The following is a 17,837-nucleotide window of genomic DNA, read 5'->3' as shown; positions in this document are numbered from 1 at the left end:
CCGCCCCCGCGCCCCTACTGGATGCTTGATCATGCATTTATCTGGCGGTTTGTTGGGTGTCAGTCTCTCCCATTAGAATTATGCCTTCCACAAGGACAGGAACCTGCTCTCGTGTGGACACTGTGTCCCCCTGATACGTGCATGAAAAGATGACTCCTGGAGTGCTGCTGAGGCTCTGCTGCCATCTTGGAAGGTGCTAGAAAACAGCACGGAGGAACGTCTTGCCCCTGCTACCATGCACTGGCCCACTGTATAGCTTTTAATACCATTTCTGTTTATGCACAATGTGAATATATTACTTATAAGAAGAGAACGACAGGCCAGGCATGGTGGCTCATGCTTTTAATCTCAGCACTTCGGGAGGCTGACACAGGCGGATCACTCGAGCTCAGGAATTTGAGACCAGCCTGGCCAACATGGTGAAACTCCATCTCTACTAAAAATATAAAAATTAGCCAGGTGTGGTGGCACACACCTGTAATCCCAGCTACTCAGGAGGCTGAGACAGGAGAATCACTTGAACCTGGGAAGTGGAAGTTGCAGTGAGCCAAGATCATGCCACTGCACTCTAGCCTAGGTGACAGAGTGAGACTCCGTCTCCAAAAAAAAACAAAAAACAAAAAACAAAAATACATAATAATAATAATAAATAAAAAAGAGTTATTAACCCCCCTGTCACCAACCCCAGGCAATGCATACAATCTTCTGGGTAAATGACTGAATAATTACAATGGTAATTAAAATATTGGTAATAATAACAGTGATGGTTGTAATAGTAGCAGCACCAAGTCACTGAATATCTACTCTTCACCAGACCCTGAATCAAGTACATTTCTTTTATTTGGTTATTTAATTTTTTGAAACAGGGTCTCACTCTATTGCCCAGGGTGGGGTGCAGTGGCATGAACATGGCTCACTGAAGCCTTGATTTTCCAGGCTCAAGTGATCCTTCTGCCTCAGCCTCCTGAGTACCTGGGACTACAGGCATGTGCCACCACGCTTAGCTAATATTTTCTATTTTTCCTAGAGATGGGGGTCTCCATATGTTGCCCAGACTGGTCTCAAACTCCTAGGCTCAAATGATCCTCCTGCCTTGGCCTCCCAAAGTGCTGGGATTATAGGCGTGAGCCACTGCACCTGGCCAAGTACATTTATTACAGCACACATAAATGTGGACTGAACCCATTTTGCTAAAACAAGTGCTGCTCCAGCCTGAAACAAGTGCCAGTGAGGATTGCAGCTGTTGTGCAGTGCACAGCCTATGCCACTGCACACTACTGTACAAACCCTTGCAGTACCTGATTCAGCGTCTTCTGCAGATGTGGTGTGCCCATGCGGTCAGCCATGTGCCGGTAGGCCGGGTGGGAGAGGAAGAACTTCCTCTCAGCTGCCAGTGCTGCACGGATGTCCTTCTTGCCCTCAATATCCTTCTGGCTGCGGTTTACCACGCCAATGTAGCCTGTGGGGAGAGGCAGTCAGGTCAGGGGCAAAGCTAGGTGAGCCAAGTGGACCTGGCATGGGGATGAGCAAGATTCAAGTATAGAGATGGATCCTGTCCCACGAGGCACTCACAGACTATGTCATAACATGTTACTCAGAAACAACACAGAGGGTGCGAATGCACATGGCAGCTGTGAAGAGCAACATTAAGTATTTGGAGGAAGGAGAGATCACATCCAGCCTGTGTGTGCAGGCACAGAAAAAAGCTTTGGGGCAGATGAAATCTACAAGCCGAGATTCAAAGATAGCTAAGAAAAAATCTCGGCCGGGCGCGGTGGCTCACGCCTGTAATCCCATCACTTTGGGAGGCTGAGGTGGGTAGATCACGAGGTAAGGAGCTCGAGGCCACCCTGGTCAGCATGGTGAAACCCCGCCTCTACTAAAAATACAAAAAATTAGCCGTGCATAGTGGTGCGTGACTATAGTCCCAGGTACTCGGGAGGCTGAGGCAGGAGAACCGCTTGAACCCGGCAGGCGGAGGTTGCAGTGAGCCAAGATCATGCAACTGCACTCCAGCCTGGGCGACAGAGCAAGACTCTGAATAAAAAGAAAAAGAAAAAGAAAAAAAATCTCAAGGCCAGGTGCAGTGGCTCACGCCTGTAATTCCAACACTTTGGGAGGCTGAGGCGGGTGGAACGCTTGAGCACAAGAGTTCAAGACCAGCCTGGATAACATGGCAAAACCCCATCTCTACAAAAATATACAAAAATTAGCGAGGCGTGGTAGCACATGTGTATAGTCCCAGCTACCTGGGAGGCTGAGATGGGAGGGTCACCTGAGCCTGGGAGTTCAAGGTTGCAGCAAGCTGTAATCACCCCACTGCACTCCAGCCTGGGCAACAGAGCGAGGTCTTGTCTCAAAAGAAAAAAAAGAAATAACATCTTAAAATCAAGAGCAATAGGGAAGAGCTAAAATCCACTATCAAACGAGTATATTTTAAACAGTTGGGTACATCAGGGTATTCATGTCAAGAGAGATCAATGGAACTGAAAAGAAAGTCCAAAACTACACCGAGAAGGAGGTAGAACTGAAAGTTAACACTTCAACACGTGGGGGAGAAAAGCTGGATAATTCAATACACACTGTTGCAAAGAATCCAAGTGGAATACCTACCACTGCACTCCTGGCTAGGTTTTTGTTTTGTGGGGTTTTTTGTTTTGAGGCAGTTTCACTCTTGCTGCCCAGGCTGGAGTGCAGTGGCGCAATCTCAGCTCACGGCAACCTCCGCCTCCCGAGCATCTGGGATTACAGGCGTGCGTCACCACGCCTGGCTAATTTTAGTTTTTTCAGTAGAGACGGGGTTTCACCATGTTGGCCATGCTGGTCTTGAACTCCTGACCTCATAGTCTGCCCACCACAACCTCCCAAAGTGCTGGAATTACAGGCGTGAGCCACAGCACCTGGCCTATGCTCCATTTTCTTTGCAGTGGAGTTGTGCATGTTTCTCTTGAGAAGCAGGGGAGAGGTGCCTGTCATCTATCCTGAAGGGTCTTGTGGGATGTCACGGCTCTTCATCCTCGCCAGATCTCTCTCGGATCCAAGAGGGAGGAGGGAAACGGAGACATGCCAAGGTGACGTCACAGTAGGAGACCCAAGATCTGAACCTAGATCCCTGTGAAGCCAAAGTCACCATCACCTGTGTGACAGCACAAAGAAGGAAACAGCAGAGGCCAGCGAAAAGCATCTGGCTTGGATTTGGGTTGATCTACTTATTTAAGAGATGGAGTCTCACTCTGTTGCCCATTCTGCATAGCAGTGGCACAATCATAGCTTACTACAGTTTTGAACTCCTGGACTCAAGCCATCCTCCGGACTCAGCCTCCTGAGTAGCTGGTAGTACAGGCACATGCACCATCACACACAGATTTTCTTCTTCTTTTTTTTTTTAAAGACAGAGTCTCACTCTGTCACCCAGGCTGGAGTACAGTGGTGCAATCTCAGCTCATTACAACCTCCGCCCCCCGGGTTCAAGCGATTCTCATGTCTCAGCCTCTCAAATAGCTGGGATTACAGGCATGCACCAACACACCCAGCTAATTATTTTTTGTATTTTTAGTAGAGCTGGGGTTTCATCCACCCGCCTTGGCCTCCCAAAGTGCTGGGATTACAGGCGTGAGCCACTGTGCCCAGCCTGGATAATTTTTTAAGAGAGAGATGGGGTCTTGCTGTGTTGCTCAGGCTGGTCTCAAACTCTGGGCCTCAAGCCATCCTCCCAACTGTGCTTTCCAAAATCCTGGGGTTATAGGCATGAGCCACCACGCCTAGCCTGGTTCCCGTAAAGGAAGAGGAGTTGTGAGTCATTAGTACGCCAGGAAAAAGGGTCCAGTGGGAGGGCTTCTGAAGCCTAAGGTCACAAAGCGGGAGCAGGCCTACAAGTGAGCTGAGAGTGGAAGCGCGTTCCTTCTTGGAAACAGGAAGGAAGGCAGAGAAGGGCAGCCATGGACATCAGTGAGTCCGGAGGAAGGGAAAGAGGCCCATATCACCAAATCCTCAGCCCGGCTAGTGCCCACAGACCCCAAAGCCCCTTAGGATCCAAGGTGGAGGCGTAACAGTGTCCAAGGGCAGCCGTGTCGGGGTGGCTGTAGTAGGGTGTGGGGTTGAGTAGGGTCTGCTTTCCTCTTTAGCACCAGCAAATTCTCCCCAAACCTCAGCCAGCCACAGATTCGCTTCTCAGCTCCGGATCTTCACAGCTAAACAGGGTTTTGATTTTAGCCCTGACAGCATTCCCCTGGGATCCGGGGTCACCTCACCACTCAATGTCTCAGCAGTGCTGGGGGATGGTGGCAACCAAGGTCTGAACTTTTCCCCACATCTATCTCAGACATCAAGATGGAAAACCCAGGAGTAAATGAAATGCGCTAAATGACTGTGGCTAAGCATGAAGGGAAAGGCAGGAGGTGCCGGCAGCTTAGAGTAGATGCCAGAGGGCAGGAATGGCTTTAACAAAATACAAAAGAAGGCTGGGCACGGTGGCTCATGCCTTTAATCCCAGCACTTTGGGAGGCTGAGGTGATGGACCACATGAGATCAGGAGTTCAAGACCAGCCTGGCCAACATGGTGAAACCCCATCTCTACTAAAAACACAAAAATTAGCTGGGTGTGGTGGCGAGTGCCTGTAATCCCAGCTACTCAGGAGGCAGAGGTTGCAGTCAGCTGTGATTGTGCCCCTGCACTCCAGCCTGGGCAATAAGAATGAAACTCTATCTTAACAAAGCAAAACAAAACCAAACAAAACCTAGCCAGGAGCAATTGCACATGCTTGTAATTCCAGATACTTGGGAGGCTGAGCTTGGAGGATCACTTGAGCCTGGGAGTTTAATGCTACAGTGAGCTATCCCAGTGCACTCCAGCCTAGGTGACAGACTAAGACATCGTCAAAAAAAAAAAAAAAAGAAAGAAAGAAAAAAACTTCTAACAGCAAGAGTGAACCCTGATGCAAACCATGGACGTGGGGTGGGGTGGTGACAATGGGTCAATCTAGGCTCTTCAGTTCTAACAAATGCACCACTCTGCTGGGAAAGTGGGGGAGGTTATAGATGTGTGGGCTACAGGGCTGATAGGAAATCTCTGTATCTCCCTCTCAGTTTGGCTATTAACCTAAAACCGCTGCTCTGATAAAATAAAATGCTTGAAATTTTTTTTTTTTTTTTTTTTGAGACAGAGTCTTGCTCTGTCACCCAAGCTGGGAGTGAAGTGGCACAATCTCGGCTCACTGCAACCTCCACCTCCTGGGTTCAAGTGATTCTCCTGCCTCAGCCTCCCAAGTAGCTGGGACTATAGGCGTGTGCCACCACGCCCGGCTAATTTTTTGTATTTTTAGCACAGACAACATTTCACTGTGTTAGCAAGGATGGTCTTGATCTCCTGACCTCGTGATCCGCCCGCCTCGGCCTCCCAAAGTGCTGAGATTACAGGTGTGAGCCACCACGCCCAACCCAAAATATTTAAAATATTTTTAAAATAAAATAAAAAATACTTAGGTTACTCCTATCAGAAGATCTGTACCTGAACTTGAACCTGAACCTGATCAGGCCTCTGTCTCCATCTAATTACCAGCTAACAGAGAACAGTAATTGGCCAAATCCCAAATGTGGGATGTAGTCTGGTTTCTTCCACAAATGAATGGTATAGAAAAAAACAAACAGGATGGCAAGGAGAAGTATTTGAAAAGAAATGTGGGTATTTATGTGTAAAATGCTATAATGCCTAGGATTTATAGAATTTTTTTTTTTTTTTAGAGGCAAGATCTTGCTCTGTTGTGCAGGCTAGAGTGTAGTGGTGTGATCATAGCTCACTGCAGCTTCGAACTCCTGGGCTCAAGCAATCTTCCCACCTCAGCCTCTTAAGCAGGTGGAACTATAGGTGTACCCCACCATGCCCAGCTAACTTTTTAATCTTTAGTAGAGACAGGGACTTGATATGTTGCCCAGGCTAGTCTTGAACTCCCAGCCTCAAGGGATCCTCCTGCCTCAGCCTCCCAAAGCACTGGGATTACAGGCGTGAGCCACCTCGCCCAGCCAGTGCCTAGGATTTGTGTTAAAATCTTCCAGGAAGATGGCTGGGCACGGTGGCTCATGCCTGTAATCCCAGCACTTTGGGAGGCCGAGGCGGGTGGATCATGAGGTCAGTAGTTCGAGACCAGCCTGGCCAACATGGTGAAACCCTGTCTCAATTAAAAATACAAAAATTAGCCAGGCGTGGTGGCTGGCACCTGTAATCCCAGCTACTCGGGAGGCTGAGGCAGGAGAATGGCGTGAACCTGGGAGGTGGAGGTTGCAGTGAGCCCAGGCTGTGCCACTGCACTCCAGCCTGGGCAACAGAGACTCCGTCTCATAAATAAATAAATAAATAAATAAAATGAAAAAATAAAATCTTCCAGGAATAAAATAATAATAGCAGGTTAGGATATTTGGGGGAATCGCTATTAGCCAGATATTAGTAACCACCGAAGCTGGGGAAGCCACCCACGAGGACTCTTTGAACTCTTTTCTACATTTTTGGGAATGTTTGAAAATGCTCATAATAGGCCGGGTGCAGTGGCTCATGGCTGTAATCCCAGCACTTTGGGAGGCCAAGGCGGGTGGATCACCTGAAGTCAGGAGTTTGAGACCAGCTTGGCCAACACAGTGAAACCCCGTCTCTAGTAAAAATACAAAAATTAGCTGGGCGTGGCGGTGCGCACTTGTAATCCCAGCTACTCCGGAAGCTGGGGAAGAAAAATCAGTTGAACCTGGGAGGCGGAGGTTGCAGTGAGCTAAGATTGTGCCACTGTACTATAGCTTGGGTGACAAGAGCAAAAACTGTCTCAAAAAAAAAAAAAAAAAGAAAAGGAAAAGGAAAGGGAAAGGAAAGGGAAAGGGGAAGGAAAGGGAAAAGGGAAGGGAAGGGAAGGCTCATAATAGAAAGTAATAAAAAAAATTAATTAAAGTTATAAACCCTGGGGAGCTGGGAGCTGCAGAAGATTCACCAGTGGCTGTCTGGTGGAAGTGTGGCTGTGGGTGAGTTTAGTTTCCTCTTTCTATACACTTGTTTTCTAATGTTTCAGAAACCAGCAGGTGTTAACTGTGCACTTGAAAAATGAATGCATACAAATTAGGAGAAAAAGATACATATGCTCAAAGGGAAAAGAAAGAAGGAGTTACAGTGAAATGGAGAAGCAGTGACTTCCAGGCAGGCAGGGAACAGGTGCCAGGGTTTCAGTAATGATAAGGACCCCACCCGTCCTCCTGCTTCCCCGGCACCCTCAAAGCCACACCTCTTCTCAACGGGAGCAACTTGTTCTCCAAGACGTCCCTGGCGTCGGTGCCCTCGTCCATCAGGTCAAGCTTGGTGATGACACCGATGGTCCGTAGGCCTGAAAGAGCCCAGAGGTCAGAGGTCAGAGGCTGCCACCAGGAAAGAGCATCGGCTGGCAGCTGCAGGCCACGTGGGGTCCAGTCAGCCCTGAAACTTCCAGGTCACATCACCTGGGAAAGCCAGAATGTCACAGGCCTGGACCCCAGTTTCCTACATGTCGAATGATGATGGTCACAGCCCTGATCTCACAGGGTGGTCATAAGGGTGAGCCTGGCACATGGCAAATACTCAACAAATGCTGGCCGTTATTGTCACTTGTGTTATTAAGGACAACCTCTGCTGCTGCAGGCTTGGGGAAACGGCACGTAAACATGATTCCTGGGCCAGATTTTGATGCTGGACTCTCCAAGTGGCAGCAAAGTCCCAAGGGAACATTTGAGTTTGACACGACTGTTTCCAGGGCTACCTCTTGCCTGAATGGCTAAAATTCCACTCTGGAAACCATCCCATCCAATTCCACCTCTCCACAAGTCATTCCAGACTCAAGGATGTCCTCCTAGCAAAGTCTCACCTCTGCAGATCAACTGCTCCCACGGGGGCTGAGGGCCTGGCTCTGTGCTAACCGTGTGTGTTGTATGTGTGGCATGTGCATGAGACACTGGGGACAGATGCAAGCCAGAGTGAAGATCTCTGGTGGGTGCCAATTTGGGCATCAAGGGGGCCACAGCTGTGCCCTCCCTGGGGCCCCTTCCTGCTCACATTCTGCAGTAAGGGTTCAGTAGAGGGATCTGACTAGAGGGGCCCAGGGGTGTCAACTCGAAGGCAAATAGACGATCTCACCATGCAAAGACCAGAAACAACCCAAACGTTCAACAGTCCTCACATCAGCTATCCGGGTTAGGACTGAAGTGCCCGTTCTGACTAAGAGGGGACCATGTCTCAGGGAGCAGAGTAACAGTTAGATGGGACCTAAGATCGCATCTGGGCCATGGAGTACTGGGCCCTTCCTTCAACCCTAGGCTAGCTTCCCAGCTTGGCAACATGGGCACTGCCATGTCCAAGGAGGACTGTCCAACTGCCACACAGTGACTTCCCAGGGGATGCCCACCAGCACTGCTGGTTCTTAGAGGAAGTGCCGTGTTCCAGGAGGCCTTTTCCTAAAGCGGTCATGTATTAAAGAGAATGCCAGTGACTTGGAACCAAGGATGCTGGGCACGTCCCATGCTCAGAGGCACCTGGAAGAGGGGACTGCTGCCCTGGGCTCAGGGTTACCTTGGGGATCGACCTCCTTGGCCAGCTTGAGGGCGTCGGAGTTGGCCAGGTCCATGTTGGCAGGCGTGACGGCCAGAATGAGGCTGCTCTCCCGGCTGATGAACTGCAGGATCATGTCCTTGATCTGGTACTCGATGTCTGGAGGCTGGTCGCCCACGGGCACCTTGGTGATACCCGGGAGGTCGATGAGGGTCAAGTTCAACACTGGGAGGGAAACCAGAGGGAAAGGCATTCAGAGCCAGGAGAGGGGAGGCACAAACAGGCCCACAGCTACCCAGCTGACTACCAAAGTTCCTGCGCGAGGCTCAGACCTGAGGATGCCGCCTGACACTCCGCCTGAACCACACCTTTGATCCAGTAACTCCCCTTCTAGGATCCCATCCTACAGATACCTTCTACCTACTCCATTTCAATGACGCAGTTCTAAATCAGGACAGTTCAGACTGGAATAGATCTAAATGACTGAATAAATTTCAGCCCATCCATTCAGCCAATACCAAAGAACCATTATGGAGAAACAGATGAGGCTGGGCGCGGTGGCTCACGTCTGCAATCCCAGCACTTTGGGAGGCTGAGGTGGGTGGATCACTTGAGGCCAGGAGTTCGAGACCAGCCTGGCCAACATGGCAAAATCCCATCTGTACTAAGTATACAAAAATTAGCCGAGCATGGTAGCACACACCTGTACTCCCAGCTACTCGGGAGGCTGAGGCATGAGAATCACTTGAACCCAGAAGGTGGAGGTTACAGTGAGCTGAGATCGTACCACTGCACTCCAGCCTGGGCGACAGAGCAAGACTGTCAAAAAAACAAAAACAAAAGACAAATGGATGAGGCCGGGCACGGTGGCTCATGCCTGTAATCCCAGCACTTTGGGAGGCCATGATAGGTAGATCGCTTGAGCTCAGGAGTTCGAAACCAGCCTGGGCAAGATGGCGAAACCCTATCTCTACCAAAAATATAAAAAAATAGCCTGGCATGATGCTGTGCATCTGTTGTCCTAACTACTCAGGAGACTAAGCGGGAGGATCGCCTGAGCCTAGGAGGAAAAGAAGTGAGCCAAGATCTCACCACTGTACTCCAACTTGGCCAACAGTGTGAAACCCTGTCTCAAAAAAAAAAAAGAATAAAGAAACATTCTGAGAGGCATACAAAAAAAAAAGCATAGGTGGACGCAGTGGCTCACACCTGTAATCCCAGCACTTTGGGAGGCCAAGGCGAGCGGATCACCTGAGGTCGGGAGTTCGAGACCAGTCTGACCAACATGGAGAAATCCCGTCTCTACTAAAAATACAAAATTAGCCGGGTGTGGTGGCGCATGCTTGCAATCCCAGCTACCTGGGGGGCTGAGGCAGGAGAATCACTTGAACCCAGGAGGTGGAGGTTGCGGTGAGCCGAGGTTGTGCCACTGAACTCCAGCCTGGGCAATAAGAGTGAAACTCCATCTCAGAAAAAGCATAAATGATTTTTTTTCTTTTTTCTTTTTTTTTTTTGAGACGGAGTCTCACTCTGTCGCTCAGGCTGGAGTGCAGTGGCGTGATCTTGGCTCAATGCAAGCTCCGTCTCCCGGTTTCACGCCATTCTCCTGCCTCAGCCTCCCGAGTAGCTGGGACTACAGGCGCCCGTCACCACGCCCACCTAATTTTCTGTATTTTTAGTAGAGACGGGGTTTCACCGTTTTAGCCAGGATGGTCTCGATCTCCTGACCTCGTGATCCGCCCGCCTCGGCCTCCCAAAGTGCTGGGATTACAGGCGTAAGCCACCGCACCCGGCCGCAAAAAAAAAAAAAAAGCATAAATGATTTTTATGTTATGCTAACAATTTAAGGAAAAGGAGTGATAAACACACACACAACATATACATAGATACAATCACAATTGTTTAATATGTTTTTTGCTTACACATTTTTTTAAGATACAGGGTCTTGCTATGTTACCCAGGTGGAGTGCAGTAGCTATTCACAGATGTGATCATAGCTCACTGCAACCTCCACCTCCTGGGCCCAAGTGACCCTCCTGACTCAGCCTTTCAGGTAGCTTGAATGACAGGTGTGCGAAACCACACCCAGCTCATGTTTGCAATGTCATCTGAAGAACCTAAAATATGTGTGCAAAACTGGTTGACAAGGTAGGTTTTTGCAATATACCGTTCTGTAATTTTTGAATTCTGAGCCACATGCAAGTATCATTTATTGAAAAACAAATTTTAAAATTTATCGCAAGGAACCCATCGTGGTAGCAATTTGTGCCTCTGGGCCAGAGAATGCCTATGGCCCCGGGCTGCTGTTTGAATGGAGAGTTTTAAAATCAGGATATTTGGCGGGGCAAGGTGGCTCAAGCCTGTAATCCCAGCACTTTGGGAGGCAGATGCAGGCGATCACCTGAGGTTAGGAGTTCGAGACCAGCCTGGCCAACATGATGAAACCCCATCTCTACTAAAAATACAAAAAAGTAGCTGGGTGGGCTGGGCGTGGTGGCTCACGCCTGTAATCCTAGCACTTTGGGAGTCAGAGGCGGGTAGATTGCCTGAGCTCAGGAGTTCAAGACCAGCCTGGGCAACGTGGTGAAACCCCGTCTCTACTAAAAACAAACAAAAAATAATAATAATAATAAATAAATTAGCCAGGCGGGGTGGTACACACCTGTAATCCCAGCTACTCGGGAGGCTGAGGCCAGAAAATCGCTTGAACCCGGGAGGTGAAGGTTGCGTTGAGTGGAGATCGTGCCACTATACTCCAGCCTGGGCAACAGAGCGAGACTCTGTCTCAAAAAAAAAAAAAAAAAAAAAAAATTTGGCTGGGCACCATGGCTCATGTCTGTAATCCCAGCACTTTGGGAGGCCAAGGTGGGCAGATCACAAGGTCAGGAGTTCGAGACAATCCTGGCCAATATGGTGAAATCCCATCTCTACTAAAAATACAAAAAATCAGCCAGGCGTGGTGGCGGTCGCCTCTAGTCCCAGCAACTTGGGAGGCTGAGGCAGGAGAATAGCTTGAACCCGGGAGGCAGAGGCTGCAGTGAGCTGAGATCGCACCACTGTCTAGTCTGGGCTACAGAGCAAGACTCCATCTCAAAAAAAAAAAAAAAAAAAAAATTGGCTGGGTGTAGTGGTGCATGCCTGTAATCCCAGCTACTTGGGCGGCTGAGGTACAATAATTGCTTGAACCTGGGAGGCAGAGGTTGCAGCGAGCAGAGATCAGGCCACTGCACCCCAGACTGGGCAACAGAGCGAGACTCTGTCTCAAAAAAAAAAACAAACAGGATATTTTACAGAAGACTGGTTCTGGCCTCTCTTGAGGCACCAGCAGATCTGGCTGCCTTGAGCCAAGTGGTGGCTGCCCTTGGTAAAATGGGGAAACAGCTGCAATCCCCCACCACTCCAAACAACTTCCTGGCATGCTCTTTCTTCAAGCTGAGACAGAGGTCTGAGTACTACATACCTAGCACAAGTGGGAAGATACAGATCAGGGGGCTATGTGCGTGTGAATATCAACTGTTTGTGAATGGGCACATGCTACCCATGAGTGGAAGTACACAGGCTCACTCATGGCACTGTCCATGAACGACCAGAAATGGTCAGTGATGGGTCCCCACCCATGCTGCCTACCGTGTGGCGAGTAGACTCGAAGGTTGATGGGCACTGGGGAGATGCCTTTGTTGGTCCCCGTCACCCTGTCGGTCTCTGCTTCAATCTCCTGCCGGACTTCATCAAAGTCTGTAAACTTTTTGGACTTGCAGTGCAAAAACTCGGCATATTCTAGAAAGGGAAGAGAGATGCTGAAAATGAGAAAGAGCTGTGGGCAGGGTGTGCATGGACTGTGGGGAGAAATGCTTTGTTGAATGAAAGTAATGACCCAGACTGGGTGCAGTGGCTCACACCTGTAATCCCAGCACTTTGGGAGGGAAAGGGGTGGATCACAAGATCAGGAGATTCAGACCATCTTGGCTGACATGGTGAAACCCTGTCTCTACTAAAAATACAAAAAATTAGCTGGGCATGGTGGCACACGCCTGTAGTCCCAGCTACTCAGGAGGCTGAGGCAGTATAATTGCTTGAACCCAGGAGGCGGAGGTTGTAGTGAGCCGAGATCGCGCCACTGCACTCCAGCCTGGGAGACGGAGCGAGACTCTGTCTCAAAAAAAAAATAAATAAATAAATAAATAAAATAAAATAAAAAAGAAAATAATGACCCAGTCATCGTCACCCTAGGAATTTGGGAGTGAGAGATTCATTCTCATGACAAGGGTCTTGGGGGAGGCGGGGGTTCCTATAGACTGAATAGACTGAGCCTCTTTCCAGATCCTGAAGATTACGTTCCCATGTGGCACTTTGCAAACTATTAATATACGTCATGACATATTATGAACACCCCTCCCAAAAAAATCAACAGGTAGACATGACCAATGACCAAAGTTTCTTTAGTTCTTTTGTTTTGTTTTTTACAGGCAGGATCTCGCTGTGTCACCCAGGCTGGCGTGCAGTGGTGTGATCACAGATGGCTGCAGCCTTGAACTCCTGGGCTCAAGTAATCCCCCTGCCTCAGCCTCCTAAAGCACTGGGATTACAGGCATGTGCCACCATGCCCAGCCATTTATTTGTTGATTGACTGATGAACAGAAGAGGAAGTACCGGGATACATCATCCAGAGAGAGGGTGAGTCCATTTGATTAAGGTGATGCTGCAGAGCCTTCCTTGCTGTGGGTCCCAGTCAAGGGAGTTCGATGCCCAAGTCCTTGTGGGACCATGGTCCACCAGCACATTCCAGCTCCACAAAATCCCCAGGGGTATTTCCCATGGCACTCACTTGTCCTTCTTCCCCAAGGAGCCCAAAAGGTAAAGGGAAGGGGCACCCCCCCGCCTCCTCAGAGCTGGTTTTGCATCTTTCCTTCTCCCCCTGGCTATTCAAGAGGGTCCCCTACCTAGATACAAACCCTCCAGAAATGCTTTCTGGGTATAACCCAGAATGTATATAAGACCTGGGGGTAACTGAAAGCCACAGCAAGACTGAGATGAAGGGGAACAAAATAAGTAACCGACAAGCAGTGTAGGTCCCACCAGGAAACCAGAGAAATCCAGTCCCGAATAACACATTCAGGACAAAGCAAATATAAGGCATGTTCATCACGGAAGGTGGCTGCTGAGTACACAGGTATCCACTGTACAAAGCCTTGACATTTCCAGATGTTCTAATTTTCAGAGTAAAACGTTGGGGAGGGGAGATCCCCAAAGCTCAGAGATCACAGCTACTGTAGTGATGCTAAAAATAAGGGGGAAATGGCTGGGCACAGTGGCTCATGCCTATTATCCAGCACTGTGGGAGGCTGAGGAGGGTGGATCACTTAAGCCCAGGAGTTCAAGACTGGCCTGGGCGACACGGCGAGACCCCGTCTCTACAGAAATTTAAAAAATTAGCCAGGCATGTTGGTGCACACCTGTAGTTCCAGCTACTTGGGAAGCTGATATGGTCTGCCTGTGTGTCCCCACCCAAATCTCATCTTGTAGCTCCCATAATTCCCTTGTGTTGTGGCAGGGACCCAGTGGGAGATCAATGAATCATGGGGGCAGGTCTTTCCTGTGCTATTCTCGTGATAGCGAGTAAGTCTCACGAGATCTGATGGTTTTAAAAATGGGAGTTGCCCTGCAGAAGCTCTCTCACTCTCTTCGCCTGCTGCCATCCGTATAAGATGTGACTTGCTCCTCCTTGCCTTCCGCCATGATTGTGAGGCTTCTCCAGCCCAGCTGTGTGGAACTGTAACTCCATTAAACCTCTTTCTTTTGTAAATTGCCCAGTCTCAAATACGTCTTTATCAGCAGCATGAAAACGGATTAATATTGGCTGAAGTGGGAGGATCATTTGAGCCAGGAGCTGGAGGTTGCAGTGAGCTATGATCTATGATCACACCACTGCATTCTAGCCTGGCGACAGAGCAAGACACTGTCTCAAAAAGAAAAATAAAGAAAACGGTAATAAGTCACACTGGCAAAGAGGTCAGAGACCTGACCCACCGCAGAGATACGAAGATGTGCACTGCCCTGTTGTTTTTAAGAGTAAAAAAACGAAAATGGCCTCAACGTCCACCAGGAGGAGACCTGGCGACGTGAATAACACAGCCATGCCATAAACTGCCTCAAGCAAAGGCAAAAAGGGAGATGAACGCCCAGCCAGGTCTAGAATCTTCAAGGCAGAAAGAAGAGTGTGAGGAGTTTCACCATCCCATCATGGCAACCGAAGAAACTACGGCACTCTGGCCAGGCCCTGCGTGTGGTCCCGTTGCGCCTCACAAGTCCCTTGACAGGTAGGCATCTCTAAGATCCCCATTTCAAAGATAAGGAAACTGAGGCCCAGAGAGGTTAAGGGCCTTGGGCCAAGTTCTGTGATGGAGCTGGGACTTGGAACTCAGAAATTCCGGCTTCAGGTAGTGGCTCCTAAGCCAGATAGCCTTTGTGAGTCCACTGGAAGGAACTTCGCCTCTTCGAAATTCTCTGCAGGGTCAGGGGGAGACTCAGTGGGCTCTGATGACTGAGGACCGTGTCCAGCACAGGCACTGGCCACCCAGATCAGGGGCAATGAGGACGTCTGCTGGAGGATTCAGGATCCCCACCCCCACCCCCAGCCCTGCTATCAGCTGACCCAGTTCCCAAGGGCAGTTACACTCCAGCCTTCTGCAGGGACAAGGGGAAACACTCGGCCGCTCTTCCTGTAGCAGCCACTAAAAATGGAATAGCTCCCAACCCCCCCACAGCAAATCTCAGTTCTCTTCTGCCTCCAGGACCCCAGCTTAGCCCCGAAAGAGACCATCTCCCTTCAAAGAGTGCAGGGGGACATGGCGTGGAAGATGGGCTGGTGGCAAGGACACAGGCCCTCTCCCCAGCAGGCCTCTGCCCCGCCAAGTGTGGTGTCTACAAAGCCCAGCCCCACCTCCTCCTACTCCTGGGCCTGCCTGGCTACCAGCTCTCCCAGGAAGACTTCCCTGAGTGGGGCATCTTGGCCTCTTCCTCATCAGAGCCGGCTCCCTTTGGATTGTATTGATGGGGCCAGGACCTGTGGCTCCAGCACCCCAGACCCCAGCATGTGCTGGCAGCATGCTATGTGCAGTAATGAGCTCAGTCTAGTCAGAAGGTCTGCCCAGGTCTCAGTCTACTGATCTATAAAATGCGCATCATAACAGGCTGTATGAGGACTCAGAGTCAATACCTGCACAGGAAGAGCAGAGCCAGCACAGCTATGGTCTGAGCAGCTGGTGGGCAGAAGGCCCCAAGGAATGATGTGGCAAAGAGAGCGCCGGGGCAGTGGGCGCCATCGATCCCCCAGCACACACAGGCAGGAGCCCAGAGAGGGCAAGCTACTCTCTCAAGTCACACAGCATCCCCACCTCCTGCAGGTCTCTCTCCCCACAGCAACTGCTCCACCCAGTCCCCTCCTCCCCTGCCTTCGTTTCCCCATAACACTTACTACCATCTGACAAAGGGTGAGAAGAAGTCAATATAGAGAGCTTTACCTTGAATGTCCATGCCACCAGGGAAGGGACACCCATCTGCCTTGGTCATTGCTGTGTCCCCAAGGGCACACTCATGCATGTTAGGTGGGAAAATGGAGGTTCTGCCTGCCCAGCGACCACAGGCTTCAGGGGACATTTACAACCCCCCGCCCCCAGCAAGCTGAATCTAGGTGTCTGAGCTGCAAAAGGTTCCCCCAGAACCTCAGGCCATCCCCCAATGCAGGGACCAGGAAACGGGCCCAGGAAGGACCACCTGCCTAACCCAAGTCCGCGCGGTCAGGGGCAGCCACGAGATGGGGCTGGAACCAGGCGGCCAGACCCACACGCCAGACTTTGGAGCACGGCACTTTCCCCGGTTGTCACATGCAGGCTGGGAACCAACAGGGGATCAGAGAAGACAAGGGCTGTTTTTTTTTTTTTTTTTTTTTGAGACAGAGTCTCGCTCTGTCACCCAGGCTGGAGTGTAGTGGTGCAATCTCGGCTCACTGCAAGCTCCGCCTCCTGGGTTCATGCCATTCTCCTGCCTTAGCCTCCTAAGTAGCTGGGACTACAGGCACCCGCCACCACACCTGAGCTAATTTTTTTGTATTTTTTAGTGGAGACGGGGTTTCACAGTGTTAGCCAGGATGGTTTCGATCTCCTGACCTTGTGATCCACCCACCTCAGCCTCCCAAAGTGCTGGGATTACAGGTGTGAGCCACCACGCCTGGTCAGCAGGGGCTGTTCTTTGTGATCTCTCCTCCAAGATCCTTCTGCTGTCGGCCAACCCCTCCATGCGGGCGAAGGATATGGACAGCAGGTGCCAGAAAACCGTGGTTTCTTCCCTAGTGGGTCAGTGAGCAACACAACCACATCAGAGAAAAAGGCCCAGGCACCGACCAGGTCCGCCCCAGCTGCCTGCCTTTCTTCACAGGGCTCCCTGGCACGGTGGAAGTAAATGCTGAATGCCAGGTCAACAGAGGTTTTTTGTTTGTTTGTTTGTTTTGAGACTGAGTCTTGCTCTGTCACTCAGGCTAGAGTGCAGTGGTGAAATCTCGGCTCACTGCAACCTCTGCCTCCCCGGTTCAAGCTATTCTCGTACCTTGGCCTCCCAAGTAACTGGGATTATAGGCGCATATCACCACACCGGGCTAATTTGTATATTTTTAGTAAAGATGAGGTTTCACCATGTTGGCCAGGCTAGTCTCAAACTCCAGACCTCAGGTTATCTGCCCGCCTCGGCCTCCCAAAGTGCTGGGATTACAGGCGTGAGCCATCATGCCCAGCCCAATAGAGGTTTAAAAGCTTCCACCAGGCTGAGCGCAATGGCCCATGCCTATAACTCCAGCACTTTGGGAGGCTGAAGTGGGAGAATCATTGGAGGCCAGCCTGGGCAACATAGCAAGATCCTACGTCTATAAAAAAAATTTAAAAATTAGCCGGGCGTGGTGGCGCAAGCCTGTAGTTCCAGCTACATGGGTGGCTGAGGTGGGAGGATGGCTTGAGCCCGGAAGGTTGAAGCTGCAGTGAGCTGTGATCACGCCACTGCACTCCAGCCTGGATGACAAGAGGAGGCCAGAGACCCTGTCTCAAAACAAAGACAAAAAGAGAAATAGCGCGGAGGGCCTAGCCTGGGGCTCTGGAGCGCTGCATGTGCTCAAGTGCTGGAGATGAGATTTTTTTTTTTTTTTAATTTTTTTTTTAACAATCCACCGGCCCAAAGAATCAGTCAGAGGCCTTAACAATGAGTTCCCTGTCAACTTGTCCACAGCAGCCGAGGCCCAGCCACA

General features: G+C 50.2%; 1 protein-coding gene across 14 annotated transcripts in view; it reads right to left on the bottom strand.

Moving 5' to 3' along the window:
* The window catches only part of DNM2 (dynamin 2), a 118,665-nt gene that overhangs the window by 48,674 nt on the left and 52,154 nt on the right, over nt 1-17,837 (bottom strand). For all 14 annotated transcript variants that reach the window (XM_055238515.2, XM_055238516.2, XM_063616003.1 and 11 more), the window contains exons 3-6: nt 12,176-12,325; nt 8,570-8,773; nt 7,257-7,355; nt 1,299-1,459 (exon numbers count right to left, since the gene is read on the bottom strand). In XM_055238515.2, coding sequence (XP_055094490.1) covers nt 1,299-1,459; nt 7,257-7,355; nt 8,570-8,773; nt 12,176-12,325 — 614 coding nt within the window. The remainder of the gene's footprint in view (nt 1-1,298; nt 1,460-7,256; nt 7,356-8,569; nt 8,774-12,175; nt 12,326-17,837) is intronic.

Source organism: Symphalangus syndactylus, chromosome 13 (genome assembly GCF_028878055.3).
Source record: "Symphalangus syndactylus isolate Jambi chromosome 13, NHGRI_mSymSyn1-v2.1_pri, whole genome shotgun sequence".
Taxonomy (NCBI): domain Eukaryota; kingdom Metazoa; phylum Chordata; class Mammalia; order Primates; family Hylobatidae; genus Symphalangus; species Symphalangus syndactylus.
The sequence above is the reverse complement of the archived record's forward strand: the minus strand, read 5'-3'. Positions and strand labels throughout refer to the sequence as shown.